This window comes from Camelus bactrianus, chromosome 13 (assembly GCF_048773025.1).
Source record: "Camelus bactrianus isolate YW-2024 breed Bactrian camel chromosome 13, ASM4877302v1, whole genome shotgun sequence".
NCBI classification, from domain to species: Eukaryota; Metazoa; Chordata; class Mammalia; order Artiodactyla; family Camelidae; genus Camelus; species Camelus bactrianus.
Window position 1 is genome coordinate 21,411,839 of NC_133551.1, and position 27,434 is coordinate 21,439,272.

The 27,434-nt window shown below is 33.5% G+C and overlaps 1 protein-coding gene across 4 annotated transcripts in view; it reads left to right on the forward strand.

Moving 5' to 3' along the window:
• Positions 1-27,434, forward strand: part of USP33 (ubiquitin specific peptidase 33) — a 53,857-nt gene that overhangs the window by 12,687 nt on the left and 13,736 nt on the right. Inside the window, exons 2-19 of one of the 4 annotated variants that reach the window (XM_074376194.1) lie at positions 6,403-6,563; positions 7,884-8,015; positions 8,209-8,262; positions 8,694-8,756; positions 9,908-10,057; positions 12,040-12,142; positions 12,522-12,591; positions 13,726-13,839; positions 15,388-15,466; positions 17,608-18,025; positions 20,054-20,194; positions 21,482-21,603; positions 22,796-22,968; positions 23,071-23,165; positions 23,817-23,850; positions 25,287-25,332; positions 25,776-25,956; positions 26,431-26,557. In XM_074376194.1, coding sequence (XP_074232295.1) covers positions 7,935-8,015; positions 8,209-8,262; positions 8,694-8,756; positions 9,908-10,057; positions 12,040-12,142; positions 12,522-12,591; positions 13,726-13,839; positions 15,388-15,466; positions 17,608-18,025; positions 20,054-20,194; positions 21,482-21,603; positions 22,796-22,968; positions 23,071-23,165; positions 23,817-23,850; positions 25,287-25,332; positions 25,776-25,956; positions 26,431-26,557 — 2,051 coding nt within the window. In that variant the 5' untranslated portion in view covers positions 6,403-6,563; positions 7,884-7,934. The remainder of the gene's footprint in view (positions 1-6,402; positions 6,564-7,883; positions 8,016-8,208; positions 8,263-8,693; positions 8,757-9,907; positions 10,058-12,039; positions 12,143-12,521; positions 12,592-13,725; positions 13,840-15,387; positions 15,467-17,607; positions 18,026-20,053; positions 20,195-21,481; positions 21,604-22,795; positions 22,969-23,070; positions 23,166-23,816; positions 23,851-25,286; positions 25,333-25,775; positions 25,957-26,430; positions 26,558-27,434) is intronic. The other 3 variants (XM_074376191.1, XM_074376192.1, XM_074376193.1) reach the window with 3 other exon arrangements.

Below are 27,434 nucleotides of genomic sequence, written 5' to 3' on the forward strand. Positions count from 1 at the left end.
TAGATATGTGATTATTATCATTTTGTTAATTGTTTGAGGTTGTTTTTATAGTTTGTTTTTGTTCCTTCTTTTGCTGTCTTGTAATTTGATAACTATCTTTAGTATTATGTTTGTATTACTTTCCCTTTTTTGCTGTGTATGTATTATAGATTTTTGGCTTGTGGTTACTATAAGGTTTATATATGACAATCTGTATATGTACATGTTTGTTTTAAGTTGCAGATTTCTTAAGCTTGGCACATTCAAACAACCCTATATCTTTATTCTCCCTGCCCCACCAAGACACTTCTTTTGACATCTTTTATATTTTTGTTTTGCATATCCTTTTTTGTGGATTTGGACTTTACTACTTTTGTCTTTTAACCTTCATAGTAGTGTTATAAGTGATCTACTATGTTTACTGTATATTTGCTTTTACTGGTGAGATTTTTTACTTTCACAATTTTTCATATTTCTACTTGTGGCCTTTTTCCACCTAGAGAAGTGCCTTTAACATTTCTTGTAAGGCCAGCTTAGTGGTGCTGAACTGTTAGCTTTTGCTTGTCTATAAAACTCTTTACCTCTCCTTTGAATCTGAATGATAACCTTGCCAGGTGGAATAGTCTTAGTTGAAGATTTTTTCTTTTTATCATATTAAATATATCATTATATATATGCCTCTCCTTTATGGCCTGCAAAATTTCTGTTGAAAAGTCTGCTGACAGTTTTATGGGAGTTCTGTTGTATGTAACTAGTTGCCTTCTTACTACTTATAAGATTCTCTCTTTTTAATTTTTTTTTAATTAAAAAAGTTTAAATTTTATTTTGTTTTTAAATTTTTTAAAAGGTTATTTTTAATTTTTTTGTTTTAATGTGTGTTACAGTGTGTCTTGGTGTGGATGTCTTTGTGTTGATCTTATTTGAAACTCTCTGTGCTTCCTGGACCTGAATGTTTCCTTTCCTAGGTTAAAGATATTTTCAGCTGTATGTCTTCAAATACACTCTCTCTCTTCTTCTGGGAACCCTATAATGCTGATGTTAGTATGTTTGATGTTGTTTTAGAAGTCTTAAATTGTCCTTATTTAATAAAATTGTTTTTACTTTTGTTGTTCATCTTGGGTGGTTTCCATACTCTGTTTTCCAGTTTGCTGATCCATTCTTCTGTATCATCTAATCTACTGTTGATCCCTTCTAGTGTAATTTTAATTTCATTTATTGTATTCTTCAGCTCTGATTGGTTCTTTTTACTTTCTAACTCTTTGTTAAGCTTCACTCTGTGTTCATCCATTTTTCTTTGTTAAGCATCTTTAGAGTCATTATCTTGAACCCTTTATCAGGTAGATTACTTATTTTCACTTCCCTTAGTTCTTTTGAGGTTTTTTTTTTTTTGGAATATAATCCTCTCTTTCCTCTTTTTGACTGGTTTTGTTTTTATTTCTGTGCATTAGGTTGGTCAGTTACATTTCCTGACCTTGGTGAAGAGGTCTTATGTAAGAGATGTCTTATGGGGCCCAACAGCCCAGTCCCCTCTGGTCATCAGAGCTATATGCATTAGGGGTTGTCACCTACGTGGGCTGTGTGCAGCCTTCTGTTGTGTCAGGGCTGACTACTGTAGGTGTGCTGGTGGGTGGGGGATGGGGCTGGCCTCTGGCCTGTTTGGCTGCCAGGTCCTGCGTCTTGTGGAGGTTGCCAGTCACTGGTGGGCAGGTCCAGGTCCTGGCATGGTTGGCTGCAGGGTCTGGGGTTTCCCAGGGCTGATGCTGATTGGCAGGTAGGGACCCCTCAGCTCTAATAAGCTAGAAGGAGGACTTGAAAATGGCTTTGTCAGCACTAGTGTCCTCATGATAGAATGAGCTCCCCAAAATGACTACCACCACGTGTCCGACCCAAGGGGAGTCCCAGTTGCCTCCTGCCTCTCCAGAATGCTCTCCAAGATCAGCAAGTTGGTCTGATCCAGGCTCCTTTCAAATTAATGCCTTTGTGCTAAGTCTTGAGGCATGTGAAATTTTGCATGTGCCCTTTAAACGTGGAATTTTGTTTTCTACAGATCTCCAACTCTCCCATCCTCGAGTCTTGCTGGCCTTCAAAGCTAGATGTTCTGGGGGCTCATCTTCCTTGGGCAAAACCCTCAGGCTGGGGAGCCCAGTGTAGAGCTCAGACCCTCACTATTGGGGAGAACCTCTGCAGTTGTGGTTATTTTCCTGTTTGTGGGCTGCCTACCCAGGTGTGGGTCTTGACTATACTGCATCTGTGCTCCACTTATCCATCTTGTGATTCCTTCTTTATATCTTTAGCTCTAGAAAATCTTTTCTACTAGTCTTTAAGTCATTCTCATGAATAGTTGCTCTGTGTATAGTTGTAATGTTGGTGTGCCTATGGGAGGAGGTGAGCTCAGGGTCTGCCTACTTCACCATCTTATTAAAGTGTCACCTGATCAAGTGTTTTATTTTGTTTGTTTGTTTGTTTGTTTGTTTTTAAACTGGCATGGCTTTATTAATAATATCAAACAAAATTGACCTTCAAAAAAATGTCTCCTTAATGTCTCCCATTTTTCTCCTGAACCCATTTCAATCAGGTTTTTGTGGACAGTATATTATAGAATCATCTTGGACAAGGTTATCAATGACTCTCATTGGTATTTTGATATTTTCCAGTCAGAAGGAAAGAAGAGGGGCCGAAGAAGGCTGGGGAGGGGAAGTCTGAGACCTCAGTGTAGTCTAGCCAAGTTTGGGCCAGGCCAGTGGGAGTTCAGGTGTTTTTTGATGAGAGTGCCAAGACCTGTCAATGGAGAAAAAAGTCTTTTCAAGAAAGAGTATTAGGCAACTGTGTATCTGTATGCAAAAATATGACATTGGACCCTTACCTTATACCACATACGAAAATTGACTTTAGTAGATCAAAGGCCTGAACATAAGAACTAAAAATCTTATAAGAAGACAAAGAGGGAAACTTTGTGACATTGGATTTGGCAGTGAATTCTTGGATATGACACTAAAAACACAGGCCACAAAAGTAAATAAATTTGGTCTATATCAAATTAAAAACTTATGTGCATCAAAGGACACAGTCAAAAGAGTGAAAAGGTCACCTTTGGAATGGGCGAAAATATTAGCCAGTTATATATCTGATAAGGAGTTAAATATCTAGAGTACATAAGGGACTCCTACAACTCAACAAAAAAGAAACAACCCAATTTAAAAAAAATAGAGAAACTATTTTGAATAGACATTTCTCCAAAGAAGGCATTTAAGTAAATGACTAACAAGCACCTGAAAAGATGCTTAACACTACTAACTGAAGAAGTGCAGATCAAAACCACAATGAGATATCACCTCACAGGTATTAGGATGGCTACTGTCAAAAAAGCCAGAAAACAACAGAAAAATAAGTATTGATGAGGAAAGATGTGAAGAAATTTCAACCCTCATGCACTGAAATGGAAATGTAAAACGATATAGCTACTATGGTTGGCAGTATATATATATACATACATACATATACACACACACACACACACACACACACACACATATATATATATATATATATATATACACACATACACACATATATGTGTAGGTGGTGGTTTCTAAAAAAATTTAAAGTAGAATTATTGTATGATCCAGCAATTTCACTTATGGATATCTATCCAAAAGAATTGAAAGCAGGGACCTGAACGAATAGTTGTACAGCCATGTTCACAGCAGCATTATTCACAATAGCCAAAAGATGGAAGCAACTCAAATATCCAGTGATGGATGAAATGATAAAGAAAATAACGGTGTACACATACAATCAGATGTTATTCAACCTGGAAAAGGAAGGAAATTCTGGCATATACTGTAAAAATCAGTGAACTTTGAGGACATTATGCTAAGTAAAATAAGTAAATTACCAAAAGAATACTGTATTATTCCACTTGGGAAGTACCCTGACTAGTCAAATTCATAGAGACAGAAAGTAAAATGGTGGTTGCCAGTGGCTGGTGAGAGGGGGAATGGGAAGTTACTGTTGAATGGCTGTAGAATTTCACTTTTGCAAGATGAAATGAATTCCAGAGATTGGTTGCCCAACGGTATGAGTGTACTTAATGCTACTCAACTGTACATTTAAAGACGGTTAGGGTGATAAACTAATGTGTATGTCATTAAAGTAAAAAATTAAAAATGTAATAAATAAATACTAAGTTTGAAAAAGTGATTACAGTATGAGAGACAGGATTCTTTTTATAAGAAAAGGCTGTTGACCCAGTTGTGAAAAGGACAAAGATTTTAAAAAATCAGTTAATGAAATAGCAAATCTAGGAGGCCAAAAAAATTCATGAAAAGACATTCAGTTTCACAGGTTGTCCAGGTAATGCAAATTAAGAGTCTCATACTCTACCAACTGAGCTAGCCAGGCATGTAACGGCAATGCAAAGTAGAGTACTAGTGAAATATAGCAGTATGCTCATCAAGTGACAGAAGTAAAAAAAAAAAAAAAAAAATCATACCTATTGCCGGTGGAGAAAATGGTATTGCTGTGCAGAAAATGGTATTCCCTTATATTACTAGTGGAAATGTTATAGCATTTTTGGAAAGTAATCTTGAAAAATCTATTTTTATAAACTGTCCCATTTAATATAAATATAATGGCCCATGCATTATGTTTACATGGGTTTATTTGTTTTGTTTTTAACCTTAAAAGGTAAATTTTTTTACATGGATTTATTTGTGTATGATTTATATGAACATGAAAAAATACTGAAGCATACATACAAATTTTATAGCGCAAGTATGCTGATGATAACTTCTTTCAGCTTTTGCCTAAAGAAGTCTTTATTTTGCCTTTGTTTTCCTACCTATGGGATTCCTGGTTGACAGTGTTCCTTCAGTAAACTGTAAAGATGTTGCTCCAGTCTTCTGGCTTGCATTGTTTCTAGTATACATCGGGTCTTTTGGGGCTGCTTGTAAGATGTCCTTTTTATAACTGGTTTTAAGCAACTTGTTTGATATGCCATGGTATAATTGTTCTTATATCATACTTTGAGTTTGTTTGTATTGCTTCAATTTGAAGGATTTTAGTTTTCATCAAATTTGGACTTCCATCTAGCTAAGTGATGCTCTTTTTTAATTCAATCTTTGTGATTCAATTTGAACAGTTTCCTTTTTCTATGTCTTCAAGTGCATCATTCTTTTGTATTGTCTTCTCTACTGTTAATTTCATCTCAGATTTTTTTTTTAACATTAGAAACTTGATTTGGGTCATTTTTTCTTCCATGTCTCTCCTTAAAATGTGTATTCTTTATCCTATCATTTGTGTTGTTTTTGGGTCTCTTTTTTTCCCTCCTCACTGTGGGTGAGATTTTCCTTCTTTGTATGTCTAATGATTTTGAATTGAATTCCAGAAGTTTTTATTTTTATCATCTCAGATGCTGGGTGTTTTCATTCCTTCTAAATGTCCTTCATCTTTGTTTTGGGACACTGTTAAATTCCTTGGAAACAGTTTGACCCTGTAATGCTTGCTTTTGAGCTTTTGAAGGCAGAACCAAAGTAGTCTTTCGTCTAGGGATAATGTTTCCCCAGTACTGAGACAATACCTTCCCCAGACAACGTTTTGTTCCCGCTGTATTATGAAATCTTTCAACTCTGGCTCATGGAAACAAACAGACCCGTGTTGCCTTTGAGAATTGTCCTACCAACTCCTTTCCAGTACTTCCTCATTACTACTCAGCTGAAAACTTAATTGTAGCCCTTTACAAATCTCCAGAGTTCACTTGCTCTCTATTCATTTGTTTCCTATTACTCTGCCTTGTGAATTCTAGCCACCTTGGCCTCCCTGAATTTTCATCTATGTATCTCAACTAGAGACCACCAACATCTGTTTGGGTTTTCTTCTATCTGTATTGTGACCTGGAAATTCTCTTCAGGCAGTAAATCAGGGGCAGTTACCTTGTTTTAATTTTCTTAGGGATCGGTGTCCTTTACTGCCTGTTGTCCAGTGTCTGAAAATCATTAGTTTATGTATTTTGTCTCATTCCTTATTTATTTAAGGTAAGAAGGCAGATTTGATCCCTGTTACTCCATTATGGCTGGCAGTGGAAGTAACTGGATAAGAGGAAAGAGGTCTCTAACCACAAAGGGAAGTAAGAAGTGGGTGGGAAACTGTCTTCCATACATAAATTAAAAATGGAAAATATTAACAATTACTTTAACTGCATGCTCTGAAAGTCAGGAGTGTGGGTTATTTAATATCACATAATAATGTACTATTTAGAAATAATGACTTATTTGCTGTTAACCCCAAAGTGATTCCTGTTGTATTTTGTAGGTTGTAGTATAATATTGGACTTACTATTACTTGACTTGATAGAACCTTTTTGTTTAATGTGTTTACTAATGTTTTAGTATTTTAGCATATTTATAACTGTTTATTCTTTCCTAGAAAGTCCCTTAATTTTTTCCAAAATAGTGTTCTCAAACCCCAAAGATGAATGAAGGGCGTGAAAAACCTGTTTGGGGAATGTACAGTCCAAAGAAGACATAGAAATCCTTACTGAGTTAGACTTAAGACTTCTACTTGGAGATGACTCACTTAAACCATTCGTAAGATAATCTGTTCTTTGAATGCTGTGTATCAGTTAGCTCTGTGATTCATAAGATTTGCAGTGGAGATAGATAAAATTTAGTGACATTGCAGTACATTGTGATGTCTTGGAGAAAACTAAGTGTCCTAGGATTGTAAAAATACCTTGCCCTCTGTTTACCGTAATGGAATTGAGGAAACTCCTGAAGAGTGTTAGGAAAATTATAATTGATTTGGGAAATTACCTCATTTCTTAGTTATTTTCTCTCATTTTTTAAACTGGTTGTCTCCTAAGGGAGGGAGGTACGACCTTTACTGGTCATATGAAAAACTATATAAAGGGGTGATGCAGAGTGCCTAATAAAATTTTATGTATATGTTTGGTATTGTGTGCCACACAAATGACATGTACTACTTCATTTAATTCTTACAATGCCTGGTAAGTCAGGTACGATACTCTGCTCTTAGTGGTATCCTTGGGTGTATTTGACTTCAGAGTCCTTGCTCCTACGCATGAGATTCCGATCCTAATTCTGCCAGATGTTAATAATGTAAACTCAGATTTTCCTCTCTTAGCCTTATACGCAAATGAAGATAATAATACCTATCTCAGGGTTGTTGAAAGGACCTTATAATAATGTGTTTCTCAGCTTGCAATGACTTTCCCCCTAGAGGACCAAATTTTACACTGTCTAGTGACATTGATTGTCAAGGTCACGGTGGTAGTGAGGGTGTTCTGGCATCTAGTAGGTAGAAGAAATGTTGCTAAATATCTTACAATGCACAGGACAACCCCCACAACAGAGAATTACCTGGCCTAAAGTGTCAGTGGTGCCAGGGTTGAGAAACTTTGATAGAAAGTGACTATTCTGGTTTATTGCTCGGATACCAAACTATTTCATTTATAGCATCAGTGAGGGCTGCTAGTATGAAAATGAAGGTTTCCATTTGAATTTTTTTCTTTTCAATTTCCATTCTAGCTTGAGGATTAATCTTTTAAAAAATAAGAAAGGATAAAAATACTTAAAACGAGTAACCTGATGTTTTCCCCTTTTATTTAAAAAGTGAAATGGGAGAAAGAGTAAAAAGCAGTGAAAGTAATGGAAAAACAAACTTACATTGACTCATGGGTATCAATTTTAATAAAATGATTATTTAGTAGAGAAATTTCCAATGTTCAAATTAACTTTAATTGTGACAGTAACCTAGGCATATTTGAAAATACACTTTTTGTAGGGCAGTTTGTAAACATGTATGGTTCTTTCTTTTATCTTGTATCTTAATAATTTTTAATATATTAGCACTTTTAAAATTAACTTTTCTGGTCAATTTTTCTGTAGGTATTACCTCATTTGGAAAGCATTGAGAAACAGGAAAACATTTCTAACAAAATGTCAGCTTTTCGAAATCATTGTCCACATTTGGATTCAGTTGGTGAAATAACGAAAGAAGATTTAATACAAAAATCTCATGTAAGAGTTTTTTTCCTTCATTTAAAAAATCATATTCATTTTTCTCCCAAATATGTGTTTTTGTATAAATTACTGTCATATTCTGTGTTCCTGAATCTCAAATTTTTGTCTATGATATTAGTGAATATTTGTGAGTATTTGTTTGATGTGTCAGTATAGTGGTGATGTTATTTATGTGATTTTCATTTCATAGGGTTCTTGTCAGGATTGTAAAGTTAGAGGACCAAACCTTTGGGCATGCTTGGAGGTATGTCTATGTTTCTTCTCAAACATTTGATATTATAAAAGTTTGTATCCAAATAAGGATAACTAGAAGATTTTTTTGACACTCTAGAGGGTTTCATAAATGAGCATACTTTTAAAAGATCATTATTGATTATAAAAATTAAACTTCAGACTTTGAATTTTAACTTACAGTTTTTGCAGAGTTTAGTAAGTCACTAAACTCTTTTATGCTCACCTTTTGTTAGAAGTGACACAACTTTTAGCTTAGAAATATTCTGGTTATATTCTTTTGTGCCTAGTATCTTTTGATTAAAATAACTGACTTTTGAAGTTTAATCATTAAGTTAAAACATGTGATCAAAACTTAATTGAAAATGTAATTGTAATGCTGCTATTGTGAATTTATACATGTTATAAAATACCTTATTTTCCTTTTTGTATAATTATTTGTAGAATAGATGTTCGTATGTTGGCTGTGGTGAATCACAAGTAGATCATAGCACCATACATTCTCAGGTATGTATATAGAAAAATTTCATGCAAGACATTTTTTAAAGAGAGCCTGAAGGAAAGGAAAAGTAAATACAACATTATTAATTCAAGTTGTAACTGAGATCAAAAATTTTGCCTCCCTCCTTTTTTTACATAAAAGACGTTAAGCCTTATCTTATAAAAAGGTAGGGAGAAGAATTGCTAAGAAGACCAATATTAGAATGAGGTTGTAATTAAGAGAGTAGAGATTTAAGAAGTGTACATCCAGATGTGTAGAGGTGATAGCTGGAATATTAGGAAGATATGGGAGTTGAAGTCAAGAGTGGATGTCTAGGCTTATGACAGTACCTGGCTAACTTCAAGTCTCAGCTTATATTACCTTTTCCTGTACATCCTCTTATCTGGTGTCCCCTTTGTACTTCACCCTGGTTGTTTGGTGTTCCTGTGCAATTCGGGCATGCCTCTTCTATAGTATCAGATAGATCTCCCATTCTAAAGTATCCATTTATTGAGAATGAGCTGTCTTTTTCATATTGATCTCTATGGCATCACCTGTCCTCATCCACGGTTCCTCAAGAGAATTAATTAAGCCTGAATACACCAAGGCTCTCAGGCATCATTGTACATAGTTAATTTATTTCTCTTTGGTGCATCTAGACTGGTGGTACTATGTACCATTCTTGGGAGAATTGAGAAAACAGTCAAGTCATTTTCTATACGGCATTGTTCTCTTGCAGAACTCTACTTGAGAAAGGCTAGCGTTTCACATATCCAAGATCACATTCACTGTTGCTTGAGCTGTTTTGTGCTTTGATTTGTCATTTGTGTTTTTTTGCCATTCTGATCTCCTAGAATAGTTATTGTGCTATTGTCAGTTATTGTCTTGTATTGTTAACTGCAAGGCAAAATCTTAAAATAACTCTTGTGTTTATCTTTATAGTGAATAGTGGTGAAAAATGATGATAGAATAACTTCTAGAGTAGGCTTAGATATTGTTACTGTTCACTATGCTTTAGCAGTCTATCTAAATAGTGTTTCTTTAGTACTCCAGTTTAAATCTTCTCTTTTGAGTGTATTCATCAAAGGCTAGCAGTTTATCTTCTATAATCTTTTGAAATGTTTTCAGCTATAACTAATTTTGGTTCCTCTTCTCCCTCACCCATGAAACTGTACAGGAGACAAAGCATTACCTAACTGTGAATCTTACTACTCTTCGAGTGTGGTGTTATGCTTGCAGCAAAGAAGTATTTTTGGATAGGAAATTAGGAACCCAACCTTCATCACCTCATGTAAAACCGCTTCAAACACAAGAAAATAGTGTCCAGGTAATCATCTAAATCTATTATATAATTAAAATACCAAATATCTTCAGGTAATAATTTCAGAATCTGTCATGTAGTTGAGATTTAAAAGACTCCTACCAAACTCGTAGTTTAATTCAGCTCTCTTTTCCTTATATCCCTCTCCGCTTCACCCCCACTGTGAACATTTTACTAATTTATTGAAAACCAGTTAGAATATATTAAAGCTTAGCATCAATCTTTGGTTACAAAATATATGTAAGCCTGCAAAGATGGGTCACTTAATTTTGGGAATTTCTAGTCACATAAAATAGGAAAGGGAAATGTGAAAATAAGAATAGTTGGCTTCTAACTTACTCTAATCATCAGTTGCTCTGTATGGTTTAATTAACCCATAAATTAATTTTTTTCCTCATGTATGTTATAAAAATCACATTGTATTTTTAAACTTGTGTTCTTTGATAACAGTTCTCTTAGATTTTTTCTGTTGTATCTTTGTATCACATTCTGATGGTAGATATTTGTGATAATAAACTTGCTTGTCTCACACATTATATAACTTAAAGTGACTAGATTTTAGACAAGGTATACTCGTTGCATTTTAGTTTCAGTTGAATAACTCTAGTTAATAAATCACCATTATTATATTTCACCCACTGACACCTATTTACCATTCAGAAATGTGGTTTTTTTTTTTTTTTTAATGCCCTGGTAGTTTGAAAATAAACAGCTATCTGTTGCCATTTCTGCACAAATAGATTATGATTGCAAACTCTTAATGAGTGCTGAATCTGGTTAAATGAATATACTGATGCTTTTCTAATGGCTTATGAGTAATTTTATGGTGAGTTATATTTATAACTCATAAAAGGCATGAATTTAATTTCATGCAATTTCCTGATGATCCCATTGTTGAAGAAATTACTCCGAAGAAAAAAAGTTATTTGTACAAATTTCTTTAGAAATTAGGCTGTTTGAACTCCCTGTTCATCAGAGCATTAATTATGAAATTAACAATATTGGTAACCATTCAGATGTCATTAAGATTTTTCAAACAGTTTTCTAGGAGGTAAGATTTTGAATGATTTTTTTTTTAAGCCTCTGTATTTCTCTGTACTGAGAAATGAGAAGATGGGGCCAGTCCAAATGTCTAGTATCTATAGATGCCAGGAATGTACATGTATAAAGTGGGTGTGTGTAAGTGCATATGTATGCCTTGTGGAAGTGGAATAAGGCTGTAATAAGCTGGAGAATCAGCACATGGTAAGTCCGTGCTGCTGTTCAGTTTCCTCTTCCCACTAATTGTTGCTAAGTTGGTCCAATATACTTTGATCTGCTATTACAAGAGAACTTGCAAAATCTGATTTTTATGTGAGCTCTCCCAATTTTTAAAATATTAACTCAAAGTTTTGCTTTTGTTTTGTTTCTGTACTTTTTTTTTTTAAAGTGTGGACTAATATTTGACCAACAGGTGACCAGTTGCAACCTCTTGAATTAATCCAATTCTCAGGAATTAATATTGGGTTTTTTTTTTTATAATTTAAAACTACTTCATATGTATAAAAGGATGCAAACTAGCTTCAGTAAGAAGTATCAGGAGAATTACAGATACAAATAAGTTGGTGTATTATGATGGAGAAACTTCAGTATTTTTTTTCCTGTAGAAAGTTGGCAAAATCTGTAAAGAATATAGGATATGTGCTCTTAGGTCTTTGTGGCTGTAATGTGATCTCACTAAATTGGAGTTAATTATGTTTAAATTCAGGAAAGTCACAAGGGGCTTTGTTATTCAAGTGCATATGTTAGTAAAAGTGACATGCTGGTACCTAGTATAGTACCTTCTTACTTTCAAAATATAAACATAAATTTTATTCTAATACTTTGATTTCTTGGAGTTGTATATAATCATTTAATATTTAGAGTGTAGATAAACATATGAGAAAACATTTTTTTTTAGAATTTTAATTAAGGATTTGTTCAAATTTGCTATCTTTTCTGTTATCAAGGATTTTAAAATACCCAGTAACACAACACTAAAAACTCCTCTAGTTGCTGTATTTGACGATCTGGATATAGAAGTGGAAGAAGAAGATGAACTTAAGGCCAGAGGTAAAATAATTCTCCTGTATAACACTCTCTTGTCTGGCACTGCCCATGTCTTTAGAAAACTTTTTACTAAAGCCTACGGTTCTGAGTTTAAACTATCTGTATATGATTTAGTACAGATTTTTTCTGGTCTGTAATTGATATAAGGGAATTTTAACCCTTTAGGTGTGTATTTAAATAGTTATTTGAAAATTAACACTTTGGTATAACTCTGGCTTCTCTGAGTTGTTCAAGTTGCTGTTTGTATTTCCATAATGTATTTTGTATTTCCTGAGCAAGTTTGGGAACGTAATGATTACCTAGTTACATATTCAGTAAACACTCCCAAAATTGAGTCATGGTATTGTTGAATAATGACATAACCTAAAATTTTTCTTAATAGGTCTTACAGGTTTGAAAAATATTGGAAACACTTGTTATATGAATGCAGCTTTGCAGGCTCTTTCTAATTGGTAAGTAGAGAAATTAATTTTGTTTTGTTAGTATAGCTTTTTAAAGTTACTCTTGGAGCAGAAAACCATGCTGCTATAGTATGCTCAGGGAAAAAAAAGGAGGAGTGAGAGGAGAAAGAGGAGAAAAGAAAGTAATAGTAGTACTACTACTATTAATATTAACACGAGAAAGAGATAACAATTCTGTTCATTTCCCCTAGCCAACAGGGTCTGATAAATCCCTTTTTGTATCTCTTCCCTCACCCCTCTCAATAAATGTCACTCTCCCCCTTTCTGAAATGTCCCCACTTAGAAAATAACTAAAACCTAAATGTGTAACTATTCCTGGAAAAGTTATTTCTTCTTTCTTGTTGAGTAACTCCTAAGGTAGAGCTGGCAAAAAGCTGGGTTGGGACACGATCCGTTGTTGTCCCACTGGAGTTAGTCTGTTCATGTCTGTAGTTGTCTAAGACTGCTGACCCTGGCTCAGATCCTGGGTCATTGTATGTCTTTGAGGAAGTTAGTTGTTTGTCTTTGAGGAAGTTAGTTGTATTTACATCTAGTGAATAAGGAGCTTGAACTAGTTAATTCCCCAAATCACTTTTAGTTCAGAGATCCTAGGAAAATATTTTCTATTTTTCAGTACATGGAGAATCTCTAATAAAGTATTTGGATTTTCTTCTGTCTTAATCCTGGTCCTGTAAAGTAGGTAAGGGCAGGCTGGACTGTTCTGTGGGCGATCACCCAGGGAAGAGAGGAAGTCATAGGGCCAAGTCCTAAGAAAACGTGATATTTAGATATCTGGTAAGAGCAGAAAAAATAATAAAGAGGGGAAAATATTGCCAGAGGGTAAAGAAAAAAAGTAGAAAAGTGCATTACATGGGTCAAGAGAAGGGAGTAAATCACTTTTGACAAATGCTGCTGAGAGGGAAATGAAAGGTGCTGACTGGATCTGGCAGCGTTGCAGACTCTGTGATGGGTCAAATCTGGTTTGATGGGTTGAGCAAGATTAGGAAGAAATGAATGTGAAGTTGTAAAAGGGAGCAAAGAAATAATAGATACAGGGCTCTATGTGCTGTCAATTCACTGAATGACTAGAAGTCAATCAATACTAAGCTTTGACTCTGTTACAACATTTTTCTTTTTTGAAACTAGCCCACCTTTGACACAGTTTTTTCTTGATTGTGGAGGACTAGCCCGAACAGATAAGAAACCAGCTATTTGTAAAAGTTATCTCAAACTGATGACAGAACTGTGGCATAAAAGCAGGTATGTACTTGTACTTAATAGGTTTATTTTCTTTATTATATTTTTAAAATGAATATCATAAATACTAAACATTTGCAGGTGCGTCTATAGAGATAAAAAAAAGGAGAAGAGAAGCATATATGAGACAATTCAGTTTTGGGCATGTTACGTTTGAAACTGAACATCCAAAAGAAGTATCTGAACTGGAGATAAAATGTTGAACTGCTGAAGCTGCTGTTACTGACGCTTTTGAATTTTAATTCAGGAATAGGCATTGTCACAATGCTAAAATCTGACCATAGAGACATATATAAATGTTTATGTTTCTGCTTATGTTTATTTGCATCAAAGTATAGCATTAGAAGAATAATTGTTTGCTGTAATATTTTACTGTTTTTGTATTAGAACTATTGAGAAAATTGCTTTTGATGGTTTCTAAGAACTGCTCACCTTTACTCCTAAGAAAATAATCAACAAAGCTTTGACATTGTTATATTCTTAAGTGCCTCAGTTTTCTTTGAGATATTTGACTCCCTAATAAAGAGTATCTCTTAAGTTAAAAATTTGTTATTAACTGTTACTTCAGTATGCTAGGAAAAGAGGATTTTTTTGTGGAGGGGAAAGGGGAGATAATTAGGTTTAATAATTTATTATTGTTTTTTTTTCATGGAGGTACTGGGGATTGAACCCAGGACCTTGTGCATGCTAAGCACACAGTCTCTACCACTGAGCTTTATATACCCTCCTTTAGAAAAGAGGGTTTTAATGAGTTCTTTTGGAATGTGAAGATAAATCTCATTCACATCTCTAACATTCAAGAGCCAGAATTGTCTATTCTCATTTATCCCTATTAGATATTATGCACTGCTGCCACAGGCTCTGTTTCTAAATTCCTTTCTGCAAAGGTAGAGCTAGCCCTTAACTACTATATTTAAGCTTCTTTGCCCTGAAACTATGGTTTAAACTTAATATTCTTGGAAATTTACTAACTTCAGAAGTGTCGTAGTACAGAATTCTAAGCAATTAACTCTCACATCTGGTTAACTTTTCATTTTTGTTTTCATGGGTACTTGGTTGGTTTAAATTTTTTTGTTGTTTAAGTATAGTAAGTTTACAATGTTGTATCAATTTCTGGTTTACAGCATAATGTTTTAGTCACACATATACATACGTATATTCCTTTTCATACTTTTTCATCATAGGTTACTACAAGATGTTGAATATAGTTCCCTGTGCTATACAGTAGAAACTTGTTTGTACATTTTTTAGTGTACTATGTATACTTAATTATCCCAGACTTTTATGTAATTAAAATATTATTTTAAGCAATTAGAAGTATTTTTGAAAAATTACATTGTACAGCATGATCATTTCATTAAGGAGAACTATAAAGTGTAGCTTAAATATCAGAAATAAGTTATTTAATGAGCCTATGAAATGTACTACTGGAATTTAGAATGATTCTTTGAAACACAAATAATTTTCACCTTAACTCTTTGAATTCTTTATGCTCATTTCTAAAATAAAAACTAAAAATCACAAATTTATGAAAAATGTTTTCTTCCTCAGGCCAGGATCTGTTGTGCCTACTAATCTGTTTCAAGGAATTAAAACTGTAAACCCAACATTTCGGGGGTATTCTCAGCAGGTAAGTCTTTATTGCTTTGTATTCATAATATTAATCTGTAATGCATTTGTAAAATACTATTATGCATTATGCCATTATATAGTCATTTGTATTTCTTCCCTTATAATTTATTTTACTTGTCTATTTACTTTGGGGGGTTATCACTAATAATGTCTTTATTTGCTAAAAATAATAACCCATTATATTTTTTGCTTATATTCTTCTACCTTTCTCTTAACTTCATATTTTTCCAGAAATTTTAAGTTTGGGGGTATGTAAACATGTCAGTGTACTCTAGTGCTTTTAGCTTTGAAAAGTTCCACATCCAGAGATAAATTTTTACCTATATTTTCTGTATTTATGATTTAATTAAAAATTGAATTCTTTAGTACATCTGTCATATATTTCATATCATAATATGATCCAAATTTAATTTTTCACAGCTAACAAATTGTACCAAATTAAAGAATTTTCTTATCTGATTTTAAGTTTCTTCTTCATTTTTATGCTTACATTGATATATAATTGAGTCTTTTTCTGGACCCTCACATATTCTTTTTCAAAACATACCTGTACCCTGTTAACTTTTTTCTGGCACAAATTCTTGGGTCACAGAGACTGATTTGGTAGATATGAGAGATAAGTTGAGGCCTATGGATTTGTATTTTTAGTAAACATTGCAGGCTGATCAAGGATTTTTCTTTGAGATATAGTACAAAATTAGATAAAGCTTTCAAAAAGTTATTAAAATTTTTAAATTTCAGTTAATTTTTTATTTCATGAAAAATTCCTTAAATTCTCTAGTGCTTTACAATTTTCAAAAGTTTCACATACATGATTTCATATAATCCCATATTAACTCTTTTTTTCCTCCTTACACTTATATTGCCCGCCCCCCTTTCCTTCTCACAACTGGTAACTACTAGTTCTCTATATCTTAGTCTGGTTCTTTTTTGTTTTATTCACTAGATTGCTGCATTTTTGAGATTCTGTATATAAATGGTATCATACAGTATTTGTCTTTCTCTGTCTGACTTATTTCACTTAACATAATGCCCTCACAGATCCATCCTTATTGCTGCAAATAGCAAAATTTCATTCTTTTTTATAGCTGAGTAGTATTCCATTCCATACACACATGCTCATGCACACACGCACACATGTACATCACATCTTTATCCATTCATCTGTTGATGGACCCTTAGCTTGCTTCCACATCTTGGCAATTATAACTGATGCTGCTATGAGCATTGTGGTACATGTATCTTTTCAAATAAGTTTTTTTTTTTCTTTTCAGATATATACCCAGGAGTGGAATTGCTGGGTCATATGGTAGTTCTATTTTTAGTTTTTTGAGAAACCTCCATTCTATTTTCCACAGTGGGTGTAGCAATTTACAAACCCAAAAGTATACGAGGGTTCCTTTTTTCTCCACATCTTTGCCAACATTTTTATTTATGTTCTTATTGATAATAGCTGTTCTGACCTGTGTGAGGAGATAATCTCACTGTGGTTTTGATTTGTATTTCCCTGATGATTAATGATGTTGAGTGTCTTTTCACATGCCTGTTGGCCATCTGTGTTTCCTCTTTGGAAAAATGTGTGTTCAGGTTTTTTAATTGGGTTGTTTATTTTTTTGGTGGTGTTATATGAGCTGTTTATATATATTGGATACTAACCCTCATATTGGTCGTATCATTTGCGAGTATCTTCTCCCATTCAGTAGGTTGTTCATTTTGTTGATGGTTTCCTTTGCTGTGCAAAAGCTTTCAATTAGGACCCATTTGTTTATTTTTGCTCTGTAGATAAAGCTTTCATTTTATATTTGAACTTAGGCCATCTCTCTGAATTCTGATTGTTAGATGAGGCATGTTTTCTTTATACCTAATACTTCTCCAGTTTTTTAAAATGGCAGCAGCACCAAAAGCTGACCTCAAGATCATCTTCAGTTTTTTAAATTACTTTTGTTGTATTTAAACAACTTTTTAGAACTTAGTACTTCCTATCCTTCCAATGCCCTAGATTCTACAGAGTTGTATTACCTCAGTATAATGCTACACATTTAGAAATCAGTTGCTAACCACATTTATATATTCTCCCTCAAATTTCTATATACACATATTTTAAATGAAATAGTAATATCTATGTTGCTTATATATTAGGATGCTCAAGAATTCCTTCGGTGTTTAATGGATCTGCTTCATGAAGAATTGAAAGAACAGGTCATGGAAGTAGAAGAGGATCCTCAAACTATAACGACTGAGGAGACCATGGAAGAAGACAAGAGCCAATCAGATGTAGATTTTCAGTCCTGTGATTCTTGTAGCAGCAGCGATAAAACCGAAAATGAAAATGGCTCTAGAAGCTTCTCTGAAGATAATAATGAAACAACAATGTTAATTCAGGATGAGGAGAACAATTCAGAAATGTCAAAAGATTGGCAAAAAGAGAAGATGTGCAATAAAATTAGCAAAGTAAATTCTGAAGGAGAATTAGATAAAGATAGAGACTCTTTGTCTGAAACAGTTGACTTGAACAACCAGGAAACTGTCAAAGTACAAATACACAGCAGAACTTCAGGTGATAATTTTTATAATTTGCAAGTGATAGTGTTTCATTTCTAGACAAGGAGTATGAGATATATTTATATGTAAGATTATATTTGTTATTTTACCATTTTCTGATTTTGGGGGGGGGATTAACCTAGCATGTGACTAAAATTAGAACACATTTCTAATTTACATGTTAATGTTCACAGTTTATATTTGTCATAATAAAAATGAAATAGAATAATTGATAGCTTTAGCTTAATTTTTGTGTGTAGTATATGACATTATAGTTCAACCATACTGATTTGAAGAAAGAGGGGTGTTACTTTGGGATTTTTCTAACTAGTAGAGTTTAGCAGTATTTGCATGTGAGTGTTTAGTTAATGTCAATTAAGGCAGATTTGGTTGAGATCTGCAGAATTGCAAAATAACCCAAATTGTAGACTATTAGATATAGATTGCTATCATTGAAGTTACATCAGCTATGAAATATTTGTTATATGTTTTGATGTAGGAGTTTAATTAATTATAATGAACCCTGTTACGATAGATTATACTGTAATACTGGTCAGTGTTTCTTTGAGAAAGAGCAGGTAGCCAAATGAAAGATAGTTGAGCTAGGTTGCTTTGCAGTGTGCATTTGTTTCTTCTAGGGTTAACTTATCTTGGCCTAATGTGTTATTTAATTTAACAAAGCACATAAAATTAAACCATCAGAGGTTCAGATTCTCTGATCTCAATATAAGTGGCAGACAAGGAACAAAAAAATTATGTTCTGTAATTACTGAAGAGTGGGAACTACTATACTATTTAGGCTTTTGAATGAACCCCCAATTTTTTCCTTGGGAAAAGGATATTTCCTTAACCACAGGACCACTTGTGGTACAATGCTTAAATGTCTTCTAGTTAGGAAAATGTGTTAGACTCCTTCATTAGACTGACCTTATGTTTGGAAGTTTATATGTGTTGAGAAGTTGTTTAGTCCATAAATATGTGAAATTTCCATGTTGAAACACTTAGCAGTCTAGGCTAAGCCTGATTAAGCATGACTGAGAGACGTACTAGTTCTTTATTATTCCATAGCAGGTTTATTCTTACAATTAGTTACTAATTGATGACCTAGATCAAGGATCTGAGCTTTTACATTTTTTTAAAGACCTAGCTTAAAAATGTCACAAAGATCATTTATGACATGCAAAGCCTGAAATATTTACTGTCTGGTCTTTTATAGGAGACATTTGCCACTCCCTGACCCAGATCATATTTACTTTATTCCCTTCTGAAAGGCCTAGAGTGAGTCTCCTTGTCTCTCCTACCCCAGTATAATACAGTCTGCTTCTAGTCATGGTTGAGATAGTGAGAAATGCCTCTGTGAAAGTAATAAAAATCATTTATTTTGCATTATCTGGAATAATCCTTGAAATCATTCTGTTTCAGGGTCTTTTATGAACAGTCTCTTTTCTTCGCTCAAATACTTTTGAGCAGTCCCTTGCCCTGGAATGTATGTCATGTATTAGGAATCCAACAGGAAGTTGTCAAGATAGCTCTCATGGAGCTTATATTTTCTTGATTTATAATTTAATTTCAAAAAGGCATTTTTCTGACAGGGGGGTATATTTTCTTTTATCACAGTAAGAATAAAATATTTATGATTATTTTATCCCTAAATTTCTTCTTAGGTTTTGATTACTATGTTAATTTGGGAGAATAATTTCTTTTTCTCCCATAGGGTTTTAAAACTTTCTAAAAACTGTCCTAAATAGCTTTTGTTTTTTAAATACTAAATTAGGACAACTGTGATCCTCTTTGGCTTCATATTTACACTGCGCACTTTCTGAATTGCCTACAAAAGTAATGTGTTATAAACATTAATTGGATTCCTAAGGTAGAAAAAAATCAGTTACTTTGCTTAGTAGGCATATTGTCTATCAAGTATTTCACTTGACATAACGTGAATTGTGGTCAAAATCTCAAGTGAAGAAAGCTTTAAATTAACATTATTTGACAAGTGGAATAATTTTACTATTTAAGGTAATAATACAAATTTTAAATATTACAGAATATATTACTGATGTCCATTTGAATGACCTGTCTACACCACAGATCCTCCCATCAAATGAAGGTGTTAACCCACGTTTATCAGCAAGCCCTCCTAAATCAGGCAATTTGTGGCCAGGATTGGCACCCACACACAAAAAAGGTAGAAGTTTCAGTTGTTCAGGTTCCTTTGCTTTGATAAAGTGTTAATTATGAAATTTTATTCAAGCCTTTAAAATTGACAGCATAATTTTACCCAACAATGATTTAAAATTTTTTGTGTGTGTGGCACAAGTTTAAATACAATAGAATTCACTCTTTTGGTGTAGAGGTCTGAGTTTTAACACATGCATAGGTTCTTACCACCACCTCCACCAGAATCAGGATATAGAACAGTTCCAACACCCCAAAGAATTCCCTCACACTACGCCTTTGTAATTAGAACTTCCCACTACCCCTCCCTAAGCCCCAGCCCTGTTGATCGCTATTCCTATTGTTTTGCCTTTTCCGGAATATCATATAAATGGGATCATATAGTATGTTGTCTTTTGAAATAGGCTTCTTTCACTTAACATCATGCGTTTAAGTCACGTTACATGTCAGAGTAGTTCCTTTTTATTATTGAGTAGTATTCCATTATATGACTGTGCTACTGTTTATTCTCTCACTGAAGGATGTTTGAATTTGTTTCCAGTTTTTGGCAGTTATGAATAATGTTGCTATAAATATACATGTTCAGGTTTCTGTATGAACATAAATTTTCATTTATTTAGGGTAACACCTGGCTGTGGGGTTATTGGGTTTTTATTGCTTAGTTTTATGTTTAATGTTGTATGAAGTTGTTTCTCGGAGTGGTTGTATTTTGCATTCTGACCAGCTGTGTATGAGAGATCCAGTATTATAAAATGTAAAACTATAAAACTCCTATAAGAGTCTTCATGACCTTGCGTTAGAATTCTTTAAAGATATCAGAAGCATGATCTATAAAAGAAAAAAATTAAAATCTTTCTTGGCAAAAGACACTATTAAGAGAATGAAAAGATAAAATTGGGAGAATATTTGCAGATCACATAGCTGACAAAAGACTCGTATCTAGAATATATGAAGAACTCTCAAAACATAATAGAATCTTTTCTTCAAATAACACCTTACTTTGAAGAAAAAACAGACAAGTAAGTAAAAGCAAAACTATTCTGGTTGAAGTCAAGGTGGAGAGACTAAACTCTTCCTGTTTCATCATGGTTTCTCTTTGGTGGTTTGTTTTTTGTGGGGGTTTGTGTGTATGTGTGTGTGTTTTTAAAGCTAATGCTCTTGAAAGGTATTTTGACAAATTTCTTCAGCATAGTAAATTTTACTGTTAAAGATCCCAGAAAAAAAAATGCCAGAGGAACTACTTTGATTTGTTTTTTTGCTTTGAATTTTTAAAAAATGTTCTCTACTTGTTTTTCAGTCTCAGCTCAATCTGCATCATCTCCAAAGAGAAAAAAACAGCACAAAAAATACCGAAGTGTTATTTCAGACATATTTGATGGAACAATCATTAGTTCTGTGCAGTGTCTGACTTGTGACAGGGTGAGTATGAGGGATTTATAATACATAGAAAACTTCTGTCAAATGCTCTTTTTAAAACAAACCTGACAAAATGGTGTGAAAAGTTTAATTCCTTCTCCTTACTGTTGATGATTATACATGTATTTCTTGTGTTTACTTCAGTATAAATTGATTCTAGGAGTTGAATTTGTTTTTTGAAAGTAATAGCAGCATACTTTTTTTCCCCTTTCTTTTTGTTACAAAAACATACTTTTTAAAAGATGAGTCTGACCCACCATTGGACAGGCATACGTTAACAGAAAGAATTAACTCACTTCTTCATCTCTGGTCACATGTAAAGGAGATATGTTGCTTAGCAACAAGAATTGGTAACACATGCATATTCTCCCAAGGCTGATGAAATTAGTATGCTGGGAAACCGTTGTTATTCACAGGCACAAGGCTGTGAATGTATCTTCTCCACTTGGTTGTATGGCTTGTAAATATTTTTCCATGTTAAGATTGGGTTCAGATAATAAAAGTATTAAGATTCATACACAAGAGCATAAATTAAAATCATCATGAGTTCTTTGGTAATACCTCTGTTTCTGAGTTTCTTTGAGGCTTTTTTGAAGAATGGTTTTACTTCAGTGCCTTGATGAATATAATTAATGATATAAAATGACATTAAAAAAACCCAAAACCCAAAGTAAGCTTTCAATTATTGTGTTAGAATCTAAGTCAAATCTAAGGACTTCAATAGGATCATTTTAATGTAGGCTATTTTAGTACCAGATATTTAAGTGGAATTTCTTCTGAAATGTTTTCAGCTACTTAAAAATTACATGCCAGGTTCTACATCTTGTTTTTAAAACTATCTAAAAACTATCACTAGAAGTTATTTTGAAAAAGAAAAGCAATAGTGCTTAACAGTTCAGACCTCAAGCTACAGTGGGTGGATGTGAGGTACTTCTCTTGGCTGCAGTGTCCTCAACTAATGGGAATGTTAGCAGTTAACCTCATAAGGTTTATGGGAGATTAAATTTAGAACAGCACCTGGTTCTAAGCAATTTTGCTTTTGTTATTAGTATCTTTGCTGCTGTTAGTACTTAAAAGCAGTTTGATTGTGTTTTTCTTGTTACGATTTGCTTTGATCTTTGCAGTCTAAAATCTGTCCTCGAGTATTTGTGCTGGATTATTTTCATCCCATTCTTAAAACACAAAACAATTTTAGGTGTCTGTAACTCTCGAGACCTTTCAAGATCTGTCCTTGCCGATTCCTGGCAAGGAAGACCTTGCTAAGCTGCATTCATCAAGTCATCCAACTTCTATAGTCAAAGCAGGATCATGTGGCGAAGCTTATGCTCCACAGGGGTGGATAGCTTTTTTCATGGAATACGTGAAGAGGTATGTGTGTGTTTTCTTTGTATTAGTTGGTTCTTAAAACTGCTGTTTCTGCTGCACTGGCAGAACATTTCCTTTTTTTTTTTTCTGTCAATGATGTTTCAGGTTTGTTGTCTCATGTGTCCCTAGCTGGTTTTGGGGTCCAATAGTAACCTTGCAAGATTGTCTTGCTGCCTTCTTCGCCAGAGATGAACTGAAAGGTAAGAAATGTGAAATAGTTTTCATCTATGACTGAATTGTTGTGGTGATCTTAAATATTAGTGGGACTAAGTTTAAAATCTGTTTATAAAAGCTTAGTTTTCAGGCAGTTTAAGTAGTACTTGCCCGTATTGCCACTGTGCCAATGTCTACCATGGCAATATAAATACTATAAATACCCTGAAATAATTTACACAGATTCTTAGAGTTCTAGACAATATTGTGCTTGAAGTGCCTTCAGTCTGCTCTGGGTTCAAAGAAGGGAAAATTTAACCAGTATAAAAGACTTACTTGTGTATCTGGATTAGTCTGTGAATTCCTCCATAGTATTTAAGAGCCTTTACTATTTTTGTGTGTCTAGCACTTTGCTTGGACTTATAATGGTCAGTAAATTTTGTTAAGTGAAGAAATGGGCAGGATGTTATTTACATTACGTTATTTTAGATAGGCCTGCAAGGTTGGAAAGAAGGAGTTCAAGGGTGTTGTAGGCAAGGTCACATCATGAGCTGACTCTTGAGCAGAGACTAAAAAGTGTGAGCCTTGTGTTGCTGTGCTACCAGGTCAGCCTGTGGCAAGCTCAAGGAATTGCAGAACCAAAAGAAAATAACTTGCTTTTAATTTGAGAGGAATGACCAGATCTGTTCTATTTTCAGGTGACAATATGTACAGTTGTGAAAAATGCAAAAAGTAAGTGCCATTGGCAGTGCTTTCAACTGCACATTTTGTATTTTAAATGGTATTTTTCTTGGTTATTTGGGCATGTGGGGTTAATTTTCCACTTTATTTAGAAAAATTAAGGTCAGTAAGCTTTGTCCTAGTGAAACTGAAGAGACTGGTTGGTCAGTAAAACAAATCTGTGGTAAAAATTTAAGAAAGTTAATAGACTAGCTAAGATATGAAAGTGTATTTTGAAATATAAAATAAATATGTAATTTTGCATAAACCATTTTGTAAATGTGTTGCAGACATACTAGAATATATAACATTTTCATTACATAGGTGAATTTTGTCATCATAAATAAAGCAATGCTCTCTTCTGGGTTACCATTTGAACAGACAAGATTTAGAAAGTGAAAGTGACTCTAAAGGTACATAGTTTCAAATCTGCGTAAAATTCAGAAAGCTTTATACCATCTCTAATGTTACCTGCTGTCTGATGGCAGAATAAAAAGACAGTTAAGTATGATTTTGTTTCTTTGTATCTACTATTAGTTACCTTCTTCTGTCTTGTGATGAGTTCTGGCTTCTTGGTGATAAGTTATAAAAGAAAAGTAAATGGAGAATTGAAAACAAATATGTTTGAGGCAGACTAAACTGGAAATTTTTCTGAATCTCTCTAATAGAAGAACAGTGGCCTCCTAATAAGATCTGGAATCTTCATAATACAAACTTCTGGCTTTTGTCAATAATCCAGGGAACGTTGATCTGCAGCTGTTGGTCTTCTCCCTGACAAAAAGGAATGATATATTGTTTGGTCTATGAGGATAAAAGGCTGCCTTGTACATTCTAGGAAAAAATATACCCCTAGTGAATTGGAAAGTATTTATTATCATGTCTTTGAAACCATAGCTGATAGCTGAAAAGGGAGCTGGCCTAGAGGGAGAATCTTTCTTGAAAAACAGTGTCAACTAGGAAAAAGATAATCATGAGGATGGAAAAGAACTTGCATCTACCTCAAAATCCAAACTGGAGATCTATCAAGTGTATATGAATATTTATTGTCAGTAATAACCACTCTTTATCTCAAATTATTTGTTCCCACATTTAAGAATAAAGGTTGTAGATTTTATGTTACCCAGTTTTACTTGATATCTGGATGTTATAAAGGCATAACCAGGCCATAGATAGTAGAAGATATTCATCAAAGAATTATACAACTCACTAAATTTTTATTACTAATATCTTCATTTAAATAATTTTTATAATAAAGGATTCCTATGTTTCAATAGTATATATTTTTAAATGGGGTAGCAGGTAATTCAGTAGTGAGCATTTTTAGTCTGATAACCTCTTGTTTCTGCATTTTTAAAAAATTTTGCTGTATATTTGAAAATATTAAAGGTTTTATAAATTCATATGAGAAGCAGGTTTATTAAAATTGGTTTTCTCTTTTTACCCCTTAGGTTGAGGAATGGAGTAAAGTTTTGTAAAGTACAAAAGTTTCCTGAGGTATGGACTTTATCATAAATTAATTGATATGGTAGGAACATATGGCATTTATATAACACGGTGTAGTAAATTCTTTAGCATTGGTTGAAGAATGGAATGGTTTTATTGACCAGTTATTGTGTACACCCTATTAAGATTATCCATTTTTAAAATCCTGAGTTGCATACCAAGTAAATGCTCTTACCAGTAAAACTACGTTGAACATAATTTAATCAGACACTGTTGGATCTTGCAGGTATAAAATGTAAAGTTTGAAAGCCAATACCTGTGAACTTAGGATGTACCATGTTTCACTTTTTCCACATTCTGACATCTGCAAAATCAGGTTATCAGAATTGCAGGATAATGCTTACTTTTGACAATATGTATGTTTAATAGAGTCTTTTATCTAGCATATAAAACAATAGAATTTTAAATAATCTTACCTCTCTTCTTTTAAAAAGATTTTGTGCATCCATCTTAAAAGATTCAGACATGAACTGATGTTTTCCACCAAAATCAGTACTCATGTTTCATTTCCACTGGAAGGCCTGGATCTTCAGCCATTTCTTGCTAAAGATAGTCCAGCTCAAATTGTTACCTATGATCTTCTGTCAGTTATTTGTCACCATGGAACTGCAAGTAGTAAGTATAAGAGTTTGAAATATGTTCTTAGATTTAAAAAAAAAAAGGGTATAAACATCTGAATTGATCTCTTAAACAACACCTGATTGAACAAAAGGAAAAAAATGGAAAGTTAGATTTTTATTAATTTTTTTTTAACTTTGGTTACTGAAAACATGTCAGAAATTTTAGGAAATTGAATAATTTTACTCTGAAGTGTTAAATACTGGAAATTATATTTTGCGTGAAGATAAATAATAAAGACTAACATGATTTTCTTTACACTAGGTTGTTAAAGATTATATTTTCTGTCTTAATATTCATTTCCTCAAGTGGTGGTGGTGAGGATACATACTGGAAAAAAAATACAGGTTCTTGCTGTATTTTATTCAGTCTGTGCTAGGAACTGATGATACAGAAATAGTTTTATTTTCCATTCTTGTGTTAATTTTGTATTAGTGAAATGATTTAAAATTTTTTTCTACTTAAATTCAGGTGGACACTATATTGCCTACTGCCGAAACAATTTAAATAATCTCTGGTATGAATTTGATGATCAGAGTGTCACTGAAGTTTCAGAATCTACTGTACAAAATGCAGAAGCTTATGTTCTTTTCTACAGGTGAGAAAATAACTCTCATGGATAGTCCATTTTGACAAATAAAGAGAACATCTCATGTTGAGGTTAATAGTGACTTCCGAGGCTTTCAGAGTAGATTGCTGAGTAAAGATTAGAAGTTATTTTATTCTCATTTCATTATACAAGTAAAAATAAAGTGAAAAGTTCTATGCAGAATGATGTTTGGTTAAGAAAATGCTAACTCATTTAGTCGAAGGGCAAAGGAATATATTTTGTTTTAGACAGATTGGTTTTAATTTAAAAAAAAATTAGGTATTGACCGTAGGGATTAAGTACCATATTTTCTCCTAAAATAGCAAATAAAGGAGGTGTTAGTATAAAAATAAATCCTTGGTACTTTTTAGTATCTTATAAAAGATTGTACTAGCTACTAAAACAGGAAAGCAGATTAACTATTTAGATTGCTCTTATTAACAAACATTTGAATGCCTGTTCAATACCAGTAGTTATGTGGCTACCAGTAGTTAAGATACAGTATCAGACCTAGGGGTGTATAATGTACTTGGGGGGGGGCAAGGGGGTGGTGAATCAAAGTATGTTTCTCCTGAATAGTTTTCAAAACCTAATAAAATTTGTAGTACAGTCCATTCTCCAAATCCATGGGTTCCACATTGAGGATTCAATCAATTGCAGATCAAAAATATTTTTGGGGGAAGGTCCCAGAAAGTTCCAAAAAGCAAAACTTGAAGTTGCACACCAGCAACTGCCTATATACCATTTACATTGTATTTACCACTATTTACGTGGCATTTACATTGTGTTAGATATTGTAAGTACTCTAGAGGTGATTTAAAGTATATGAGAGGGCACACATTGCACTATTTTACATAAGGAACTTGAGCATTTGCAGATTTTTGGT